Here is a 15,642-nt window from a genome sequence, read left to right on the forward strand (position 1 = left end):
GACCTTCTTTATACTTCTCCATCAACACTCTCTAAGCAAACATCACATCTGTAGCACTCAGAGTGAGAGAAATTTTGTTAGGGTAGCATGGAAATCAAATGGGGTGGCAAAATCAAAGCCTTTAAAAAACATATGCAGGTGTTACATATGGTTAAAATGATTCAAATGCACTAAGTATACATATATTTCATATAAATATCGTCTATAACTTAATTATTTTCTGTAGCCCACATAGTTGAAGATTTCCATTAGATAAAATATGTGAATTTTGATGTTATGTGGGACGACCGTGGCTCAAGAGTTAGGAGTTCGCCTTGTAATCGGAAGGTTGCTGGTTCGAGCCCCGGCTCGGACAGTTTCGGTCGTTGTGTCCTTGGGCAAGACACTTCACCTACTGCCTACTGGTGTTGGCCAGAAGGGTCGATGGTGCGATATAGCAGCCTCGCTTCTGTCAGTCTGCCCCAGGGCAGCTGTGGCTACAACTGTAGCTTGCCTCCACGAATGGGTGGATGACTGGGTGTGTAAAGCACTTTGGGGTCCCTAAGCGGGACTAGTAAAAGCGCTATACAAATACAGGCCATTTATCATTTATGTACTTTATAGCCTGCATAATTAATAAATATGTAGCTCAATAAGTATAAAATCCAGAAAGCAACACAAACACAAGTCTTACTTAAGTTCGATCCCCGGGCTCTCTGTCCTGGTCGTTGTGTCCTTGGGCAAGACACTTTACCCTACCGCCTACTGGTGTTGGCCAGAGGGGCCAATGGCGTGATATGGCAGCCTCGCTTCTGTCAGTCTGCCCCAGGGCAGCTGTGGCTACAACCGTAGCTTGCCTCCACCAGTGTGTGAATGTGAGAGTGAATGAATAGTGGCATTGTAAAGTGCTTTGGGTGCCTTGAAAAGCGCTATATAAATCCAATCCATTATTATTATTATTATTATTAAGTTTCACACTGTTGTTTTTTTTTGTGTAAAATCTGAAATGCCCATGGTGTTGATTTAAAATGTGCTCTGGCACAGTCATAGGCATCGCTTCCTACTGACAACAAGAAAAAAAGCCGGTCTGCACTTTGGGCTGAACCATTTGTTAATGGTGAGTGGGAGGAGGGTAACACTATGCAATATATTCACTTTTAGAATTTATATTCAGGGTTAACTGTAGCTAGGCTCAAAGTGTTAATGTTGTCTTATTTTAATAAACACTGTCATATACAAAACTAGGGTGGCAGTTAAGGTGGCAAGGGAACATTTTAGGGTGGCACATGCCACCCCACACCACCCTTCTAGATCCACCCCTGGTAGTGCTCTTTTTTTCAAGTTATTTTACACAAAGCTTATTCAGCGCTTTCATTCTCAACCACTCCCACCTAGTAAACATCCACTTGCTTTAACAGTTTGTTGACTCTGACTCCATCCTAGAGTTAGAGTAGCCCAAGCTGACATCAAGTCTTATTTTCTTCATAAGCTGGTAATAATCCTCATGACAAATAAAATGCCATACAGTGCAAAATTGGTTCAGTTGACCTTTAACCTTCAAGCACACGTATTAATAAGCATGAAAAAAGGTCAAATGCCAGCCTCTCACAGTCAGTGTTTATAAGTCTTATGAAGACCAAATCAGACACATAAACAGCAGCACACTGATTACAAGTTAAAAGACATTTCAACTGTGCCTGTATATCTTCTTTACAAGTGGTACAGTAAATAAAATATAAAACTAATACTAAGGCAGTGTTGTGATATTGTAAACACCCTTTGATTAACCATAAAAAACAGACACCACAGTCAAAAGATTTAGGCTCTGCCAAAATGTAGCTCCATGTGATGTCTCCGGTCAAGAGTCTGTTGTATTATCTCGGTTGTTTAGACGCAGGCTTTTATAGAGGAGGCCAACTTTTAGCTACTTCCTGGTGCACAGATTCAGGTAACCACTGGCAGTATGCAGTAAGCAGAACTGGAGGAGGAGAAAAAAAATTCTACAATTAGATGACAAAACAACTAACCAAATCAGAAGCAAACTAACAACATTAATGCTTACATTTCTCTTCAGTCTTCCAGACAGAGTGGAGTGCATCTCTGCAGTCAACTTTCTTTGACACCAGTACTCCCAGGAAAGCCTCTGTCCTGGGCTGCAACCTAAAAACAGCAAAGACGTGACAGTAAGAGGGGAAAAAAAAACTCCTCGAGATGCGCTGGTTTATGGAGTAAATGAATTAAGAAATGCAGTAAAAAGGGATTAAAAGTGTGTGTGAGAGCACCAACTTACTTTGCCCATGTTTTCAGCATGATGGAGGGGTTTGAGAGCAGGTGACTGCTGTGTTTCTTTAGTGCAGGACAAACCTGTTAACCATACAAAGTACACATTACAGTGAGTGAGATAACTGCTCCTGGCAGGTTTATTAATTGTGCAGCCCTTGCAAGGTTTCCCGTGTTTTTAATTGATCTATTACTGTTTTTGTCACAAGGATAATTATGCAAACCAAATGGATTTACGTCCCTATCCTCACCTGTGATCACAAACTTTGGGTAGTGACTGAAAGAACGAGATTGTGGATACAAGCGGCAGAAATTAGCTTTCTTAGAAGGGTGGCCGGCCTCCCTCTTAGAGATATGCTGAGGAGTTCAGCCATCTGGGAGGGGTTCAGAGTAAAGCATGTCCCACCAGGAGGACGAAACCGGGCAGAACCAGGAGAGATTATATCTCTCGGCTAGCCTGGGAACGCCTTGGTGTTCCGCCGGATAAGCTGGAGGAGGTGGCGGGGGAGATGTCTGGCTTCTCTACTTAGGCTGCTGCCCTCGCGACCCGGCCCCGGATAAGCGGAAGAAAATGGATGGATGAACTACAGGAAGGATTGCTCAGGATAAACAAAAACCAGTACCTGTCCCTCCAGAAGAAACTTGGCAAACAGCTTGTAGCGCTCCAGGCCCTCTGGATACTCCATCTCCACTGCAGGCAACTGCCAACCCACACGGACTACAGGAGGAACACAGCAGTTAATCCACTGTAGGCAGAAAGAGGTTTCAGCTCTAGTGCTCAGCTGTGGAGAACTCACAGAAGGTGCTTGAACGGTGGCATCTGATGGTGCCGGTAGAAGAACAGAACCACGGGGACGGTGACTCTAGCGGAGAGCCAAAGTGACAGTACTGCGGGAGAAACTGTGGGACCCACTCTGCTTCAACAGCTGAAACACCTGACAGGAATAAAGGAAAGGCATCAGTCTGCAAATCTTGTTTCAGTAACCCAGCGCCACTTTGTCCTTTAATTAGGGATTAAAGAAGGAAGATATTTAGAAAATAGGTAAAAATGATTAAAAACAAGCATGTAAGCAGCCATACAATCAGGACTGTGCCACAGACTATAAAAGATGGACCTGCAGATTCATGCAGTAACAACCTTTTAATCACAAGGTAGTCCCTTTTATATATTCAACTATAAAAGGTTGTCACACACGTAGGAATCAGACACATCCGGGCAGTCAGTTCTACATGAATTAAGAGGACACGTGATTTTATTCCCTTTCAGTCTCATTTACCTCTCATGTACATCTTGCTGGTCTCCATGACCTCCTGGTAGACCACAAACTCTGGCAGCGTTTTGAACAACGCAGAATTTGGATGAATGAACACAGGCTCATCCATAAGTGGCGTCTATGAGCAAAAATGGATAAAGATGAGGATGTGAAGAGACCCATAACACAGTATATACTTCTAATGTTCAATTACAGACCTTGTATGCATTCTTCCATTTCGGGTCCACCAAATCCTCTCCCTGGGCACGCCTCGCAAGATGGTCTCCGAGACCTGCCAGAACAATCTGCCGCAAGCAAACCACCTGGTGCTCCGTCGGTGGAGTCATCTTGGGATCCACAAAGACCCCCACCTCTGGACACACAGCGTTCACTGGGAGGAGGGAAGAAAAATGACTTGCAGCTGTGTTTCAGAGGCAGACATGTTGATTATCTGAGTTTGCTGTGTGCATGTACCTGCATTGGTAAGTTGTCCTCTGAGCTTTCTGATCTCCACCATAGCTTTATACCTCAGCCCACTGTTCTCACAAAACCTGGGAGTGCAGCCAGCAAATTCACAAGCACCAACAGCACCTGGAGACACAGGAATGCAAGTCATTAACATATGTAATATATTCAAGCAGTACATTTTTTTAAAAGGCTTCATGGACCCCAGTTAAATCTGTCTCTGTAAAAATTATTCTAATGAAGAGCCTCCTGCTGTTTCAGCTTCACCTCAAAATTCGGCTTGTTGCTAAAACCTTTAAGGAATTTATGGTTTTGGAGCCATACAACACACTAAGCATGCAATCTAACAGACTGCCTAAAACACTGTTGTACAATACTGACCACTAGTGCAACTTGAACAAAGAGTAAGCTCACCCAGCATAATCATGAGGTCCCCCAGCAGGAGCGAGGCTCCTTGCCCAGCCCACAACCTCCTCATTTGGGTCAGCCGAGCTCGACGTTGGTTGAGCTTGGAGCTCTCATCTTCACTACGAGCAGGTCTGAGGAGAGAAACAGAGGAAAAGGAAAAAAAATTATAGCTATTAAAAATAAATAAAAAAAATCATATATATACGGCTCGAAAACAGACTGAGCTTGAAGGGTATTTCAAGATTTCATCCTACATTTAAAGTTAGTCTCATCTATATGTGGTGATCTGCTCCTCCAAAGCATCAATTTTTACACTTTTCTCACCTGTCGAGGTCTTCAAAAATTTCCCGAACTGTCATGGCTGCTACCACAGCGATGACGTATGGCAGACAATCCTGCTGCTTCCCGAGCGCTAACATTTTAGCGTAACGCGGCGCCACGGGGAACGACGCCATCGCTCTGCCCAGAGGGGTGATGGGACAGCTCAGCTTCGCTCGCTGCATGTCTTTCAACCTTATAAGAAATAAACAGTTTACAAGTTTGCACAAGACTGTTTTATACCTTTTCACTTTTTCTAAACTGTAGTGAGTGATTACTCAGTGTGTTCAAGAAAGTTTCTTCCTGTTAAAAGGGAGTTTTTCTTTCCCACTGTTGCCAAGCGCTTGCTATAAGGCGGTTGTGTGATTGTTGGGGTTTTCTCTCACAATATACACACAGGCTTTTCCTTACAATTTAGAGTTTCTTGAGGCGACGGTTGTTGTGATTTGATTTAAATAAAACTGAATAAAACTGAATTTTATGCTTTTATTAAAGCAGAAATCCTGATAATGCTCAAGTGTCCATTTAAACAACATTATGACTCACTACAGCTGCTCTAGACAGTGAAGGCTAGGAGCCACCAGCTAGGAGCTAAAACGCATGAAAGTAAACTGAAACGTACAATATCAATACCTGCAGGATTCTGCCCAGTATAGATTTCATTTTAATTTTTTCCATGTCTCTATGCAGGAGCCATCTTTGAAGTAAAACCACCCTTTTAATAAATATATTTTGTGTTCCAAGAAAAAAAGGGGACTCATCAATTACACTTAAATGGAACAGTAAAAATTTACCTTCCAGTACACGGAGGCTCTTCCAGAGCTCCCAGCGACACTAATAACTGCTCTGCTGCAACAAGAACCTCAGTAGAGGGAGGTGTGGGAAAAGGAAAATTGACCACCTGCAGAAAACACAAAATATGACTCTGGTTAAAACCCTGTTATCACAATTTTGTTCCCCTTTAAGACAGCATTTCAGATTTTACTGACTTTTTCTATGTTGAGATCTTTCATCTGTAAAACCAGGTCCTCCACAGGCCTGCGAGTGATCTCCGCCTCTGAGAACAAAGCGAAGTCTCCAAACACTGCAGAGGAGTACAACCTGCAGAAACAAGGAGAAACTGTGGTGAAAATCCTTGTTGTGTAAAAAAAAAAACCCTCAAAAAACAAAACAACCCTCTCTAATTAGGGTTTTAGGGTTACGTAGTTTAACAGCACTGACCGGTAGCAGTGTCCTGGCTCGGTTCGTCCCGCTCTGCCAGCCCTCTGATTGGCTGAAGCCTGTGAGGTCCATGTGACTTTAAAGGATGACACTCCGGTCACTTTGTCGTAGAAACGCTTCTTAACTCGACCGCAGTCCACCACATACTTGATCCCCGGAATGGTCAAGGACGTCTCTGCCACGTTGGTGGCGATGACACAAAGACGAGTGCCGGGAGGAGGAGGCCTGAACACCTGCAGCCAAAAAGAACGCATATACATGATGTCATCATAAAAGCATCATGTGACTCCAAAACTACTGAAAAAAGTCTGAAAAAGAACTCAAAGGGTGTATAAAGCTACATTTTGTTTAGAAAAGTCAGTAAACTGGAGCTTTTAGTTTTCCTAAACCCTTCATTTTGCACATAAACCAAATGAGCAAAAAGCACTTATCCCTACACTATAAATAAAACTGTGATGGCTATTTACTAAAAGCAGAAGCTACTGAGTGGCTGCTATTAGAAATTATAGTGACATGCACTTTAAATCAGAAAGTTTAGACTTTAAATTTTAAACTCAGTTCAAAATAAAACTACAGAAATCTGCTGGGAAGTAAAGATTTCTTTAAAGTATTGTTTTATGATGAGTCTGACTGATCAGAAGCAAAACCAAAACGTTTATTTTACTTTATCGCACAAGCACCGGCACTTCTCTTGTCATGTATGATTTTTTTTTTTTATCAGTTTGTTCTGTGATAAGATATTAATCTCACCTTAGCCTGCTGCTCTGGGGCCAGCAGAGAGTAGAGTGGGAGGACATAGAGCGGTATGGACGCGTCCGCCTTTTCCTCTACAGAGAGGAAACAGGGCAGAATTTGTAATGTTGCTCATCTGAAACGCATCCACCTGGACTGGAGATTTATTCAGAGTGGCTTACCTGCATCAGCAGGATCATCTCCAAGGTCAAGATCGGAGTCTCCATCCTCCTCGTCTCCGATCCCTGCCTCTCTGTCCTCATCACCTTCATCCACTGGCAGGGCGGAGTAGTTATCCAAGTCGATTCGGGGTAGAGACTGGAGACAACAGTTAAAACACTTCTGTTCAATATCTGTTGAGGACTGAGGTGGACAGAATATATTTTTTAAAAAGCTGACTTACAACAGTCTTCTTCTGTTTGGCCTTTTTGAACTTCCTCATTGCCTCTGAGGTTTCGGCTTCCTCATCTTCAGCTGGATACAAAACTCAAGTAAATACACAGAACCACAGTCCCAGCTCAGATATACGTCAGAGTGTGAGGAGGCCGACCGCTCACCTGTAGCTGTGTCACCCTTCCTGAAGGGGAAAGCTTTCCTCAGTCTTCTGCAGAGACTGTGAACTTCAGCCTGACCAGTCAGAAACACCAGGATACCACCTAAAATGCAAAACATGTTATAAAAGAAGTGGAGACTGTATCTGTGGAAAGACTGAACTCTAACTGCAGTTTACCCGAATGAGACACACCACAAGTCATTTTTACAGGCAAATACAGAAAACCACCTTGGGTAGATTTGAACCCAGGGCTTTGAGATGGCCTTACGTGAGTCGCATGGTCAGCCCCTTAAAGAGGCGCCCCATCACCCATATCCTCAGTTTTACTTTCATCAAAATCCCCCTCTTTGTTCACCGCTTTCTGTAGTAAATAAATATAAACTCTAAAACCTACCTGGAGGCAGCATCCGGTGGATTTTGCAGGTCTTGTGAAAAGCCTCTCCAGTGTAATCCTCCAGCGGGGTGCGTTTGTTGAAGTGGATAGTTACCGGGAACTGACGAGCATCCACCTTGATGACGGGAGGAGGCGTCCGAAACAGCCGCTGGTTTTCTGTGAAGTCTTCAACCCGCAGAGTAGCGGACATGATCAGGAGCTTCATAGGCATACCTTTCTGCAGACAGATGGAGGAGAAACGGAGAGGTTTTTATAGAAACAACCCCCTTTTTTTCCCGTAAATTGGAAACGTTAAGATATTCCCACCTTGTTTCTGAGGGGGACGATACGAGACAATAATCCGATGAGGATGTCGGTGTAGACGCTCCTTTCGTGTGCTTCGTCGATGATGATTGCGCTGTATTTCTGGAGCAGAAAATCCTGCAACACAAAATAGTCTGTGACAAAACTGGAGACAATTGAAGTAACACTAAATCCATGCTTGTTTATCCCTTTACTGCTTCTTCAAAGATGGGGAAAAATAACATACTGCAAATATTTTTTGACCTTTAATTCAGAACACAATTCAAAAACTATTTGTTACTACTGGTTAATACAAATCACATGGAAGTGAGGCATTAACTTTCCTCATTAGAACTGATTTAATTGGTCCAAACTGATGAAATCGTTTGTGAAAAATGAAAAAGGCCGAGTCATCCACCTGGCTGATCCTCCACCTCCATCCTGTTGTCATATTATTTATTAGGTGACCCAGTAGAAAGCAGATGATACCTTCTGAATCTCCTTCAGCAGAACACCGTCTGTCATGAACTTTATCTTTGTGTCACTCGTCACGTTCCCTTCGTATCGAATCTGGTACGACACAACCCTGATAACAGACACACAAACATATAATTAACAACACAAAGTTATACTTTTAAACTGTATGTTTTGTTTTGTTTTGTTTTTTTTAATTACTCTGAAGACAGAATGGTTAATTTACTGTGTGGGCAGGTTCATCTCTTTGGCCACTCTGTGGGACATGCTCACTGCTGCTACTCTCCTCGGCTCTGTGATGCCGATCATCCTCCCGCCACTGCAGGAATCAAGAGTGAGCAGGATGACGCGAACTACACACACTTTTTTTCCTCCAATGAAACATTTACAAAGGCAACACCATAAACTGGACAAACTACCTGGCATAGCCGGCTTCATACAGAAACTGAGGCACCTGAGTGGTTTTTCCACTCCCCGTCTCTCCACAGATGACGATACTGGGATTTTCTCTCACGGCCTCCATGATGACCTGCTCCTCTGCCAGAACGGGCAGCTTTAGACGAGCCTCCTGCAGCATCATCGTAATGCAGAATTGATGAAAATGCACAAAAACACCTTTCTAAGTTCTAGTTTGCAGGATGCTTTTACGGTCTCAGGTGCTCACCTGTACTTCTGGTGATCTATCAACAGGAATGAAAATAGCTGGTTCAGACGGCTTCTTCTGAACTTTCTCCTGATCTGAAATCTTCTTCTCTTTCTCTCCATCTTGCTCCACCTTCACTTCATGTTTGGTCTCCTGACAGACAGAGCTGGTTTCCTTACATTCACTCATATCTGTGGTGTTACTAACTTCATCCTCCTGCTCATCTTCATCCTCATCAGATGATGTGTCCACATCACTGCTCTCTTCTGCCTTTTGTTCTTCTTCTTCATCATCATCATCTTCCTCCCATTTTCTCTTCCTGTTTGCTCCGCTGACGCTGCTGATCTTTGGGCCAGAGTCTTCATTCTTTACTTCATCTGCTGACCTGAATAAAAAAAAAGAAGACAAGATGCTTTTACTCCACCTTCTCCACCGAGAAACAATCACACATGTTCTCCGTCTTGATTAACACGTTGTGTTGTGCTCTTACCGTTTAGCCTGGTAGAGCTTTTCTCCTGTTCCCAGTTTGGAAGTGGTGTACAGCAGCTTCAGTTCGGATTCTGGAAGCTGCACCTCAGCGAGTTTGGCCAGGATCTCTGCTCTCTGGACAGAAGAGAGAGCAACATGTAAACGGCATGTGAGCTTGACTGTTAAAATTCAGCCCTCAAAGAGCAGAGAGTAATATAAAATATCACTATTATAATAAAATATCACTACAACACAATAAAAACATCCATGTTTCAGTGCTGATAACAAAACAACGATAACAACAAACTTTCACATGATTCAAATCTTTCAAGCATATAGCTCAAATTACTTTAGAGAACAAGCTAAGCTACAAGCTACAGTAAATATAAGGACAACATCGTACTGTGCTCAATACTCAGCTTCTATATCTAGAGTCAGAGTACTTATCGGCACATAACACATATCTGCTCCACTTTACTGAGGAAAATCAAACATTTTCACATCTTCAGGATCAACTTTGACTTCACTTTGATCATTTTAAAAACCAAATCATTAACTTTCTTTCAGGACTTTAGAAACAATGGATCACTGTCACTAAAGTAATCAGTCTAGTTATTAATGTCGACATGAAATAGAAAAACCTCACAGAGAACTAAACGTACGAAGATTCCTAACCTGAGCTTTCTTCTCCTTGCGCTCCAGGACCTTCTGCAGCTCCTTCTTCTGCTTCTTGGTGAGGGGCTTCTTCTTGGAGATTGGTGGCAGCGAGGATTTATTCTTCTTGGATTTGCTGGATGGGAGGACCAAGGCGTTGCTCTCATCTACACCTTTCAGTATGGACCCATCTGATTTATACAAACAGAAGAGTCAGGGTCACAGAATGCACGACATGCAAAGTGTCAAAGATGTTTTCTCCTCTTGATATTTTCCTGCTACCTTTGAGTTCCACAACAACTTCTGTCTTCTCTTCATCTGCAGATGGCGGAGGGTCACTTTGCTGTCGCCCCTTCCAGTTGTGTTTTTTCCTTAGTTTTCCCATTTTAAACTTAAGTCTGTAGGTCAGTGAATAAAAAGCTATGAACCCAAAGCCACCGGTTATAATGAGAAAGACCAAAAAAGTCTGAAACACTGCTTGCTAAACATCGACAGCTAACAAGGTAACTTTATCGTTAGCCTAAAATTGTTATTAACAGAACCGATTAAAAGTTTGTGAACACCTCCAAATACAAACCTTCTTATCTGAACAGCTGCATTTGACTTTAAACACCTGGATCCAAAAACTGAAGCAGTGCACTAACCTCACGTGTAAACATTTAAGTGTTCATCAACCAAACCGGTCCGTCGCTAAAAATTGACTCCGTAGGAACGTTCCGCTATAGAAAAAGTTCGACGTCCCGTTGTTTAGTGATCCTAACTAAAAATATTGTTTATAACCTAAACTGTATAACCTATAATATTTTTTATTTATTGATTTTTATTTAATCAACTCAAAATACTTACATTTAAATGACGTATAAGGGTCCTTTTTGTCTTATGGGGTCAGCCAATATCAGATGGCAAAAAGCTTATTTTGATGATAATGATTTGGTCCGATTGATGTTTATTTGACGTACGAATGCAAAAATCTTCCAAATTGTGATGTAACACATTTGAAGTTCTTCTGATGGCACATTTTAAAGCTGTATTTTGGTGGCTCTAGAGAAAACATGGGTGCCAAGAGAGAAACAGGACGTGTATGAGGACTCTGTTGAGATCGCAGGGTGAAGGCTAGTTTCAGGGGGTATTTGTCAAAGAAGGATAGCAACAAGAGTGAAAGGGAGGGCTTAAGAGATGGTAGTGAGACCTGCTGTGATTTTTGGTTTGGAGACTGTGAAACTGAGAAAAACACAAGAGATGGAACAACTCAGGTTGAGAGATTATGAGACAAGGGTTAGAGAGATATGGCTGAGATGGTTTGGACATATTCAGAGGGGGGATAGTGGATATACTGGACAAAAGATGCTGAAGATGGAGCCAGGCATGAGGAAAAACGGAAAACCTCAGAGGAGGTTCATGTATGTAATGACAGAGGACATGTAGAGGGTTGGTATAATAAATAAGGATGCTAAGGAAGCAATGAAATTTGTAATACAATTGTGAAAAAAGTGTACAATGTTTTGAAACAATTAGAAAAAAATTTAATCAAACCATTTGTTTTGTGCTTAAAAGTTACACAAATATGACAAAACATCAATCAGAATAATTTCTTTTGCTTTGTTTTCTTACAAATTACACAATGTATGAATGCAAAATGGCAAAAGACATCATGAGATTTGCCCTAAAATAAAGCTCAAAAGAATAAACAACTTGAAATTGCCCTAAACAGATACAAATAACATATCTGCCCTTCATTTGGTCTTCAATTATGCTTAAATCCAGATAATAACAACACATGGATTATTATTTTATTTAAAAATCATAAAATATGATTTTTAAATAACATTTTGTAGATAAATCAGGTTTCATACATCATTTGATCAGATACGTGTAAAGAGCAAACACAATGATATTATTAACACGTTAGTTTATTTACTCTCAGATAAAATAATCTTTGTTTTTGTTTAGTTCATTTTACAGTGGTCTACTGTGGTCTGCAACTGGACATGTGACAAATTAAAGGGGGAAAACTGTATCCAAGCCTTTCAGATCTAAAATCTTCCTCACGAGTTCTCTCCTGAAACGAAGCTGAAACTTGGTGTGTTTAATATATTTATGTTTCTACATATCTGAATATATTTATTTTCAGGTTACTCCTTCAACTTGACACCTAAACTTAAAATCACAGTGACAGAGGTTTCATCCCTGGTGTTCAAATGCTGATCAGCCCTTCGCACATCACGGCTATAAAGGCATGTACTCGTTCTCCCTCTGACCATCCACGGGGTTAAAGCTCTCCTCTGTTATTCTCTTTGCTTCTTTAGACACCTTCTCGAACCTCTTGAGGAAGAAGACGAGAGCCACGAGCAGAGCCGCCTGCACGACCACAAATACAAGCAGACACACCTGCGAGGCCAAAGCCAGGTCACAGTACCAGTAGTGGCAGGAGTCCAGCACCTCCTGCTCAGTTAAATACGCCACCAGCCGACCTCTCAGTTTGGGTGGGGAGCTGCAGTTGACGCCCACGTGTGATGTGCTGCCAGCAGGTTGGCGCAGCAGCCAGGCTCGCAGATAGAGGACGCCACAGTCACACGCCCAGGGGTTACCGTGAAGAGAGACGGAGCGGAGGGAGGTCAGATCGTCCAGGAGCCCGTTAGGGAGGGTGGTCAGCAGGTTATTGTGGAGACGGAGCTCGGAGGTCCCAGCAGAGAAACTGGAAGGCAGCGAAGAAGCTGTGAGAGATCTGCTGCTGCAGTCCACCTGGCTGCCGTGACAGGAGCAGAGATGGGGACAGGCGGAGGACCTTTGACCTCCAAACAAGAGGAGCAGACACATGAGCAGAAACTCCTTCATGGTTCCTAATCACTGCAGAGGAGAGAGGAGGAATCAAGGGTTAATTAGAGTGAGGTGAACTGTAAAACTGCCCTTTGTATGTATCGTGTGAAACAATCTCTTCACTGTATATTATTGAAGCCATGAAGATCATTAGTGTGTTTATGCAAAACTCATCATGCGCTGACATAAAAAAAAGTCAAAAATCCACATTGTGCAAAAAGATAAACTCTTCTAACTTAAGGCAGTAAAGCCTGCATAAGAGCTGCTCAGATCTAAAGGGTTGGACTGATGATGGATCTTTAGATCTGATGCCCACACCAGTGCCAGAGGGAAAAAATCAGACATACATGAGCTTATGGGTTTTTTTTCTATATAACATAAATGTAATTTGGAAGTTCAAAGAAAAGGATTATCAGCAAAAACAGAGCCAGCAATCAGTACTTATGGTTTATTTTACTTCAGACCAAAGGTTATTTAACTGCACAAGGAGACGCACATGAACCGAAAAAACTCTGAGCTGCTGCCCCATGGAGGAGTGTAGTCCTTGTATAATGTGTGCAAACTGAGTTCAGTTAAAAGACAAAAGAAAACAGGAGCCAATCGGTGAAGAGAAAATCAGGAAAGGACACAAGGTAACAGAAACGAGGCGTGGATGAGTGCGGAAGGTTTTGGTTTAAATATCTTGAAATTGCGTCTTAAAAACTCGATCTTACTCAGAAGGAACTCAACATTTTGAGATAATGATTCGAAAACTAGAGTTACCTCTGCCTGTAATTGTTTGTGTGTCACAAACAAGTGTCCACTGCAAACTCATATCTCAACGTAAATGATCAGAAAACACAAAGTCTCGGTTCTGTTGTGAGGCTGCAGTTTTGTGTTGTTGTAGCTAAAAATGCATTCATGTGTGCAGGTGTTTTCATTTTACTGGTCACAGTATCTGCTTTGTATTTGATCATACATTGTTTGAGCAGTTTGTCCTGATTAATATGACATTAGCAGTAAATTTCATGCAGACTTTATAAAACATGTAAAACTGCATGTGATGTATACATGATCTAAAACTAGGGCATAATTTATTTGAACAAATTTAACACATAAACAATACAAAATGACCACATATGTTTAGAATATGGTAATAATGAGGTCATCATGTGGACTCATAAATAACAAATTTGTACGTTTTACAGGATAAATTATTAATTTTGGATAATTTTAGTCAATTGCATTGACATTTACAGGAAACACCTCCCTGCTGATGACAAGCTGCACAACCCCATTGCTGTTTTCACACATTTATACTAAGTACATTACACTGTAGAGTAAATGAAAACAGAACACAGTAATTACATCAACTATCAACTTTAACTTTGAGAGGAATAAATTAAACTGATGATGTCACAGCAGACCTGAAAAGTCTAAACAAGGTCTGAGGAGAGTCTTTTACCTTCAGTGCGTCGCGTCTTCGGGAGATGACTCTGTTTTTTACAGTTGCTCTCAGAGTGTGTGCTACTGCCAGCTGGCTCTCACTGATAAAGACCGCTGTCAAATTATGAGCTCAGGCATGCACACGCCTGTGCACATGCACGCACAGAACATGCACACCAATGTGGAAAACATGCCACCCGCTATGTTTTGATGATTTAAATCCTAATAAAGTTCTAAAAAGAGCTGTAAAAAGATTTTCTTTATTTTTAAAGTTTGAGTATTTTCACACAGTAATCGATTGTCGGCCTTTTATTGAGATCACATGAGGCTAGAAATGTTTTTGTCACAAAACGGCCGGAGGCTGAGTACCAAAGATCAAACCCACATGCAGAGAACCCAAAGCGGAGGCTGAGGAAAGGGTTTAACAAAGTTTTATTAACTAACACAAGGATGATGTTTACAATGGCACTTGGCTTAAGGCTTGACACATGGGGCGTGAGGGTCTTGGCCAGGAGAGAGGGATAAAGCAAGGAGACAGGCCCAAGAAAGCAACGGCAGCTGGCTGGTGATTAGGTACGCATGTGCAGGTGGGAGATGGAAGCGTTGAAGGAGAGGTGGTGCAGCCCGGGTGGGTTTGGTGGTGTGTGTCAGCTGTCCTGAGCGGTGAAGGTCCTGTGGTGGTGTAAGGGCAGGCAGGTGAGGCAAGGAGATGATTCTGAAAGCAGGCGGGTTAACCAGATTTCCAAGATGAGTTGTTCAGTGTGATGGAATTCCCAGGAGTAAATAGGCTAGTTGATGAAATGGCGAGGAAGCAGTGTCAGCAAGCAGCTTAAATCTCCAACCTAATTGCTTCAATCAGCTTCAGGTGAGGGAGGCTGTAGGCCCTGCCCATGGGTGGATACCAGGGAGGTCCAGACCTTCAGCGGAATTTTACAGCCACACACCCAGACCGTGACAATTTTTTTCCCATCATGACATAAATGGAGAATTTAATGTGAGGACAATAAAGTTTTTAATGACTTATTTTCACTCCACCCCACGACCCTCTAGACTCTTCCTAGTTCTGTATAGCAAACTACAAACATGTATTAAATATGTGTAATAATTTGAAGTGTACAATTCTTTATAATCTACTTTTATAATTTTATAGTTTATGTGTCTTAATGCACGCCAGACATGGCATGTATTAAGTCTAATATTAAATATTCCATAAGGAGCCAATAAGGAGCACATAAATGCTGAAAAATCAAAAACATATTTTTTTTCTTCTGTTTTA

At 41.9% G+C, this 15,642-nt stretch overlaps 2 protein-coding genes across 2 annotated transcripts; both read right to left on the reverse strand.

Annotated features, from left to right (window-relative positions):
- Nucleotides 1–1,584: 1,584 nt before the first annotated feature.
- On the reverse strand, nucleotides 1,585–10,839 carry dhx37 (DEAH (Asp-Glu-Ala-His) box polypeptide 37). Its single transcript, XM_082556116.1, has 27 exons — nucleotides 10,702–10,839; nucleotides 10,407–10,522; nucleotides 10,146–10,315; nucleotides 9,493–9,605; nucleotides 9,024–9,387; nucleotides 8,779–8,927; nucleotides 8,586–8,678; nucleotides 8,375–8,471; nucleotides 7,910–8,023; nucleotides 7,604–7,820; nucleotides 7,214–7,312; nucleotides 7,060–7,130; nucleotides 6,839–6,974; nucleotides 6,675–6,751; nucleotides 5,925–6,157; nucleotides 5,693–5,804; nucleotides 5,498–5,604; nucleotides 4,710–4,898; nucleotides 4,392–4,516; nucleotides 3,987–4,103; nucleotides 3,731–3,903; nucleotides 3,537–3,651; nucleotides 3,057–3,194; nucleotides 2,883–2,977; nucleotides 2,270–2,343; nucleotides 2,042–2,139; nucleotides 1,585–1,957 (listed from the first exon to the last, which is right to left on the reverse strand). The coding sequence occupies exons 2-27, from the start codon at nucleotides 10,507–10,509 to the stop codon at nucleotides 1,881–1,883; spliced, it is 3,456 nt and encodes a 1,151-aa protein (XP_082412242.1). The 5' UTR covers nucleotides 10,510–10,522; nucleotides 10,702–10,839; the 3' UTR covers nucleotides 1,585–1,880.
- A 42-nt stretch (nucleotides 10,840–10,881) lies between these two features.
- gp1bb (glycoprotein Ib platelet subunit beta) lies at nucleotides 10,882–15,437 on the reverse strand. Its single transcript, XM_082556117.1, has 2 exons — nucleotides 14,386–15,437; nucleotides 10,882–12,971 (listed from the first exon to the last, which is right to left on the reverse strand). The coding sequence occupies exon 2, from the start codon at nucleotides 12,957–12,959 to the stop codon at nucleotides 12,351–12,353; it is 609 nt and encodes a 202-aa protein (XP_082412243.1). The 5' UTR covers nucleotides 12,960–12,971; nucleotides 14,386–15,437; the 3' UTR covers nucleotides 10,882–12,350.
- Nucleotides 15,438–15,642: the final 205 nt, after the last annotated feature.

Source organism: Aulonocara stuartgranti (genome assembly GCF_965226115.1).
Source record: "Aulonocara stuartgranti genome assembly, chromosome: 12".
NCBI classification, from domain to species: Eukaryota; Metazoa; Chordata; class Actinopteri; order Cichliformes; family Cichlidae; genus Aulonocara; species Aulonocara stuartgranti.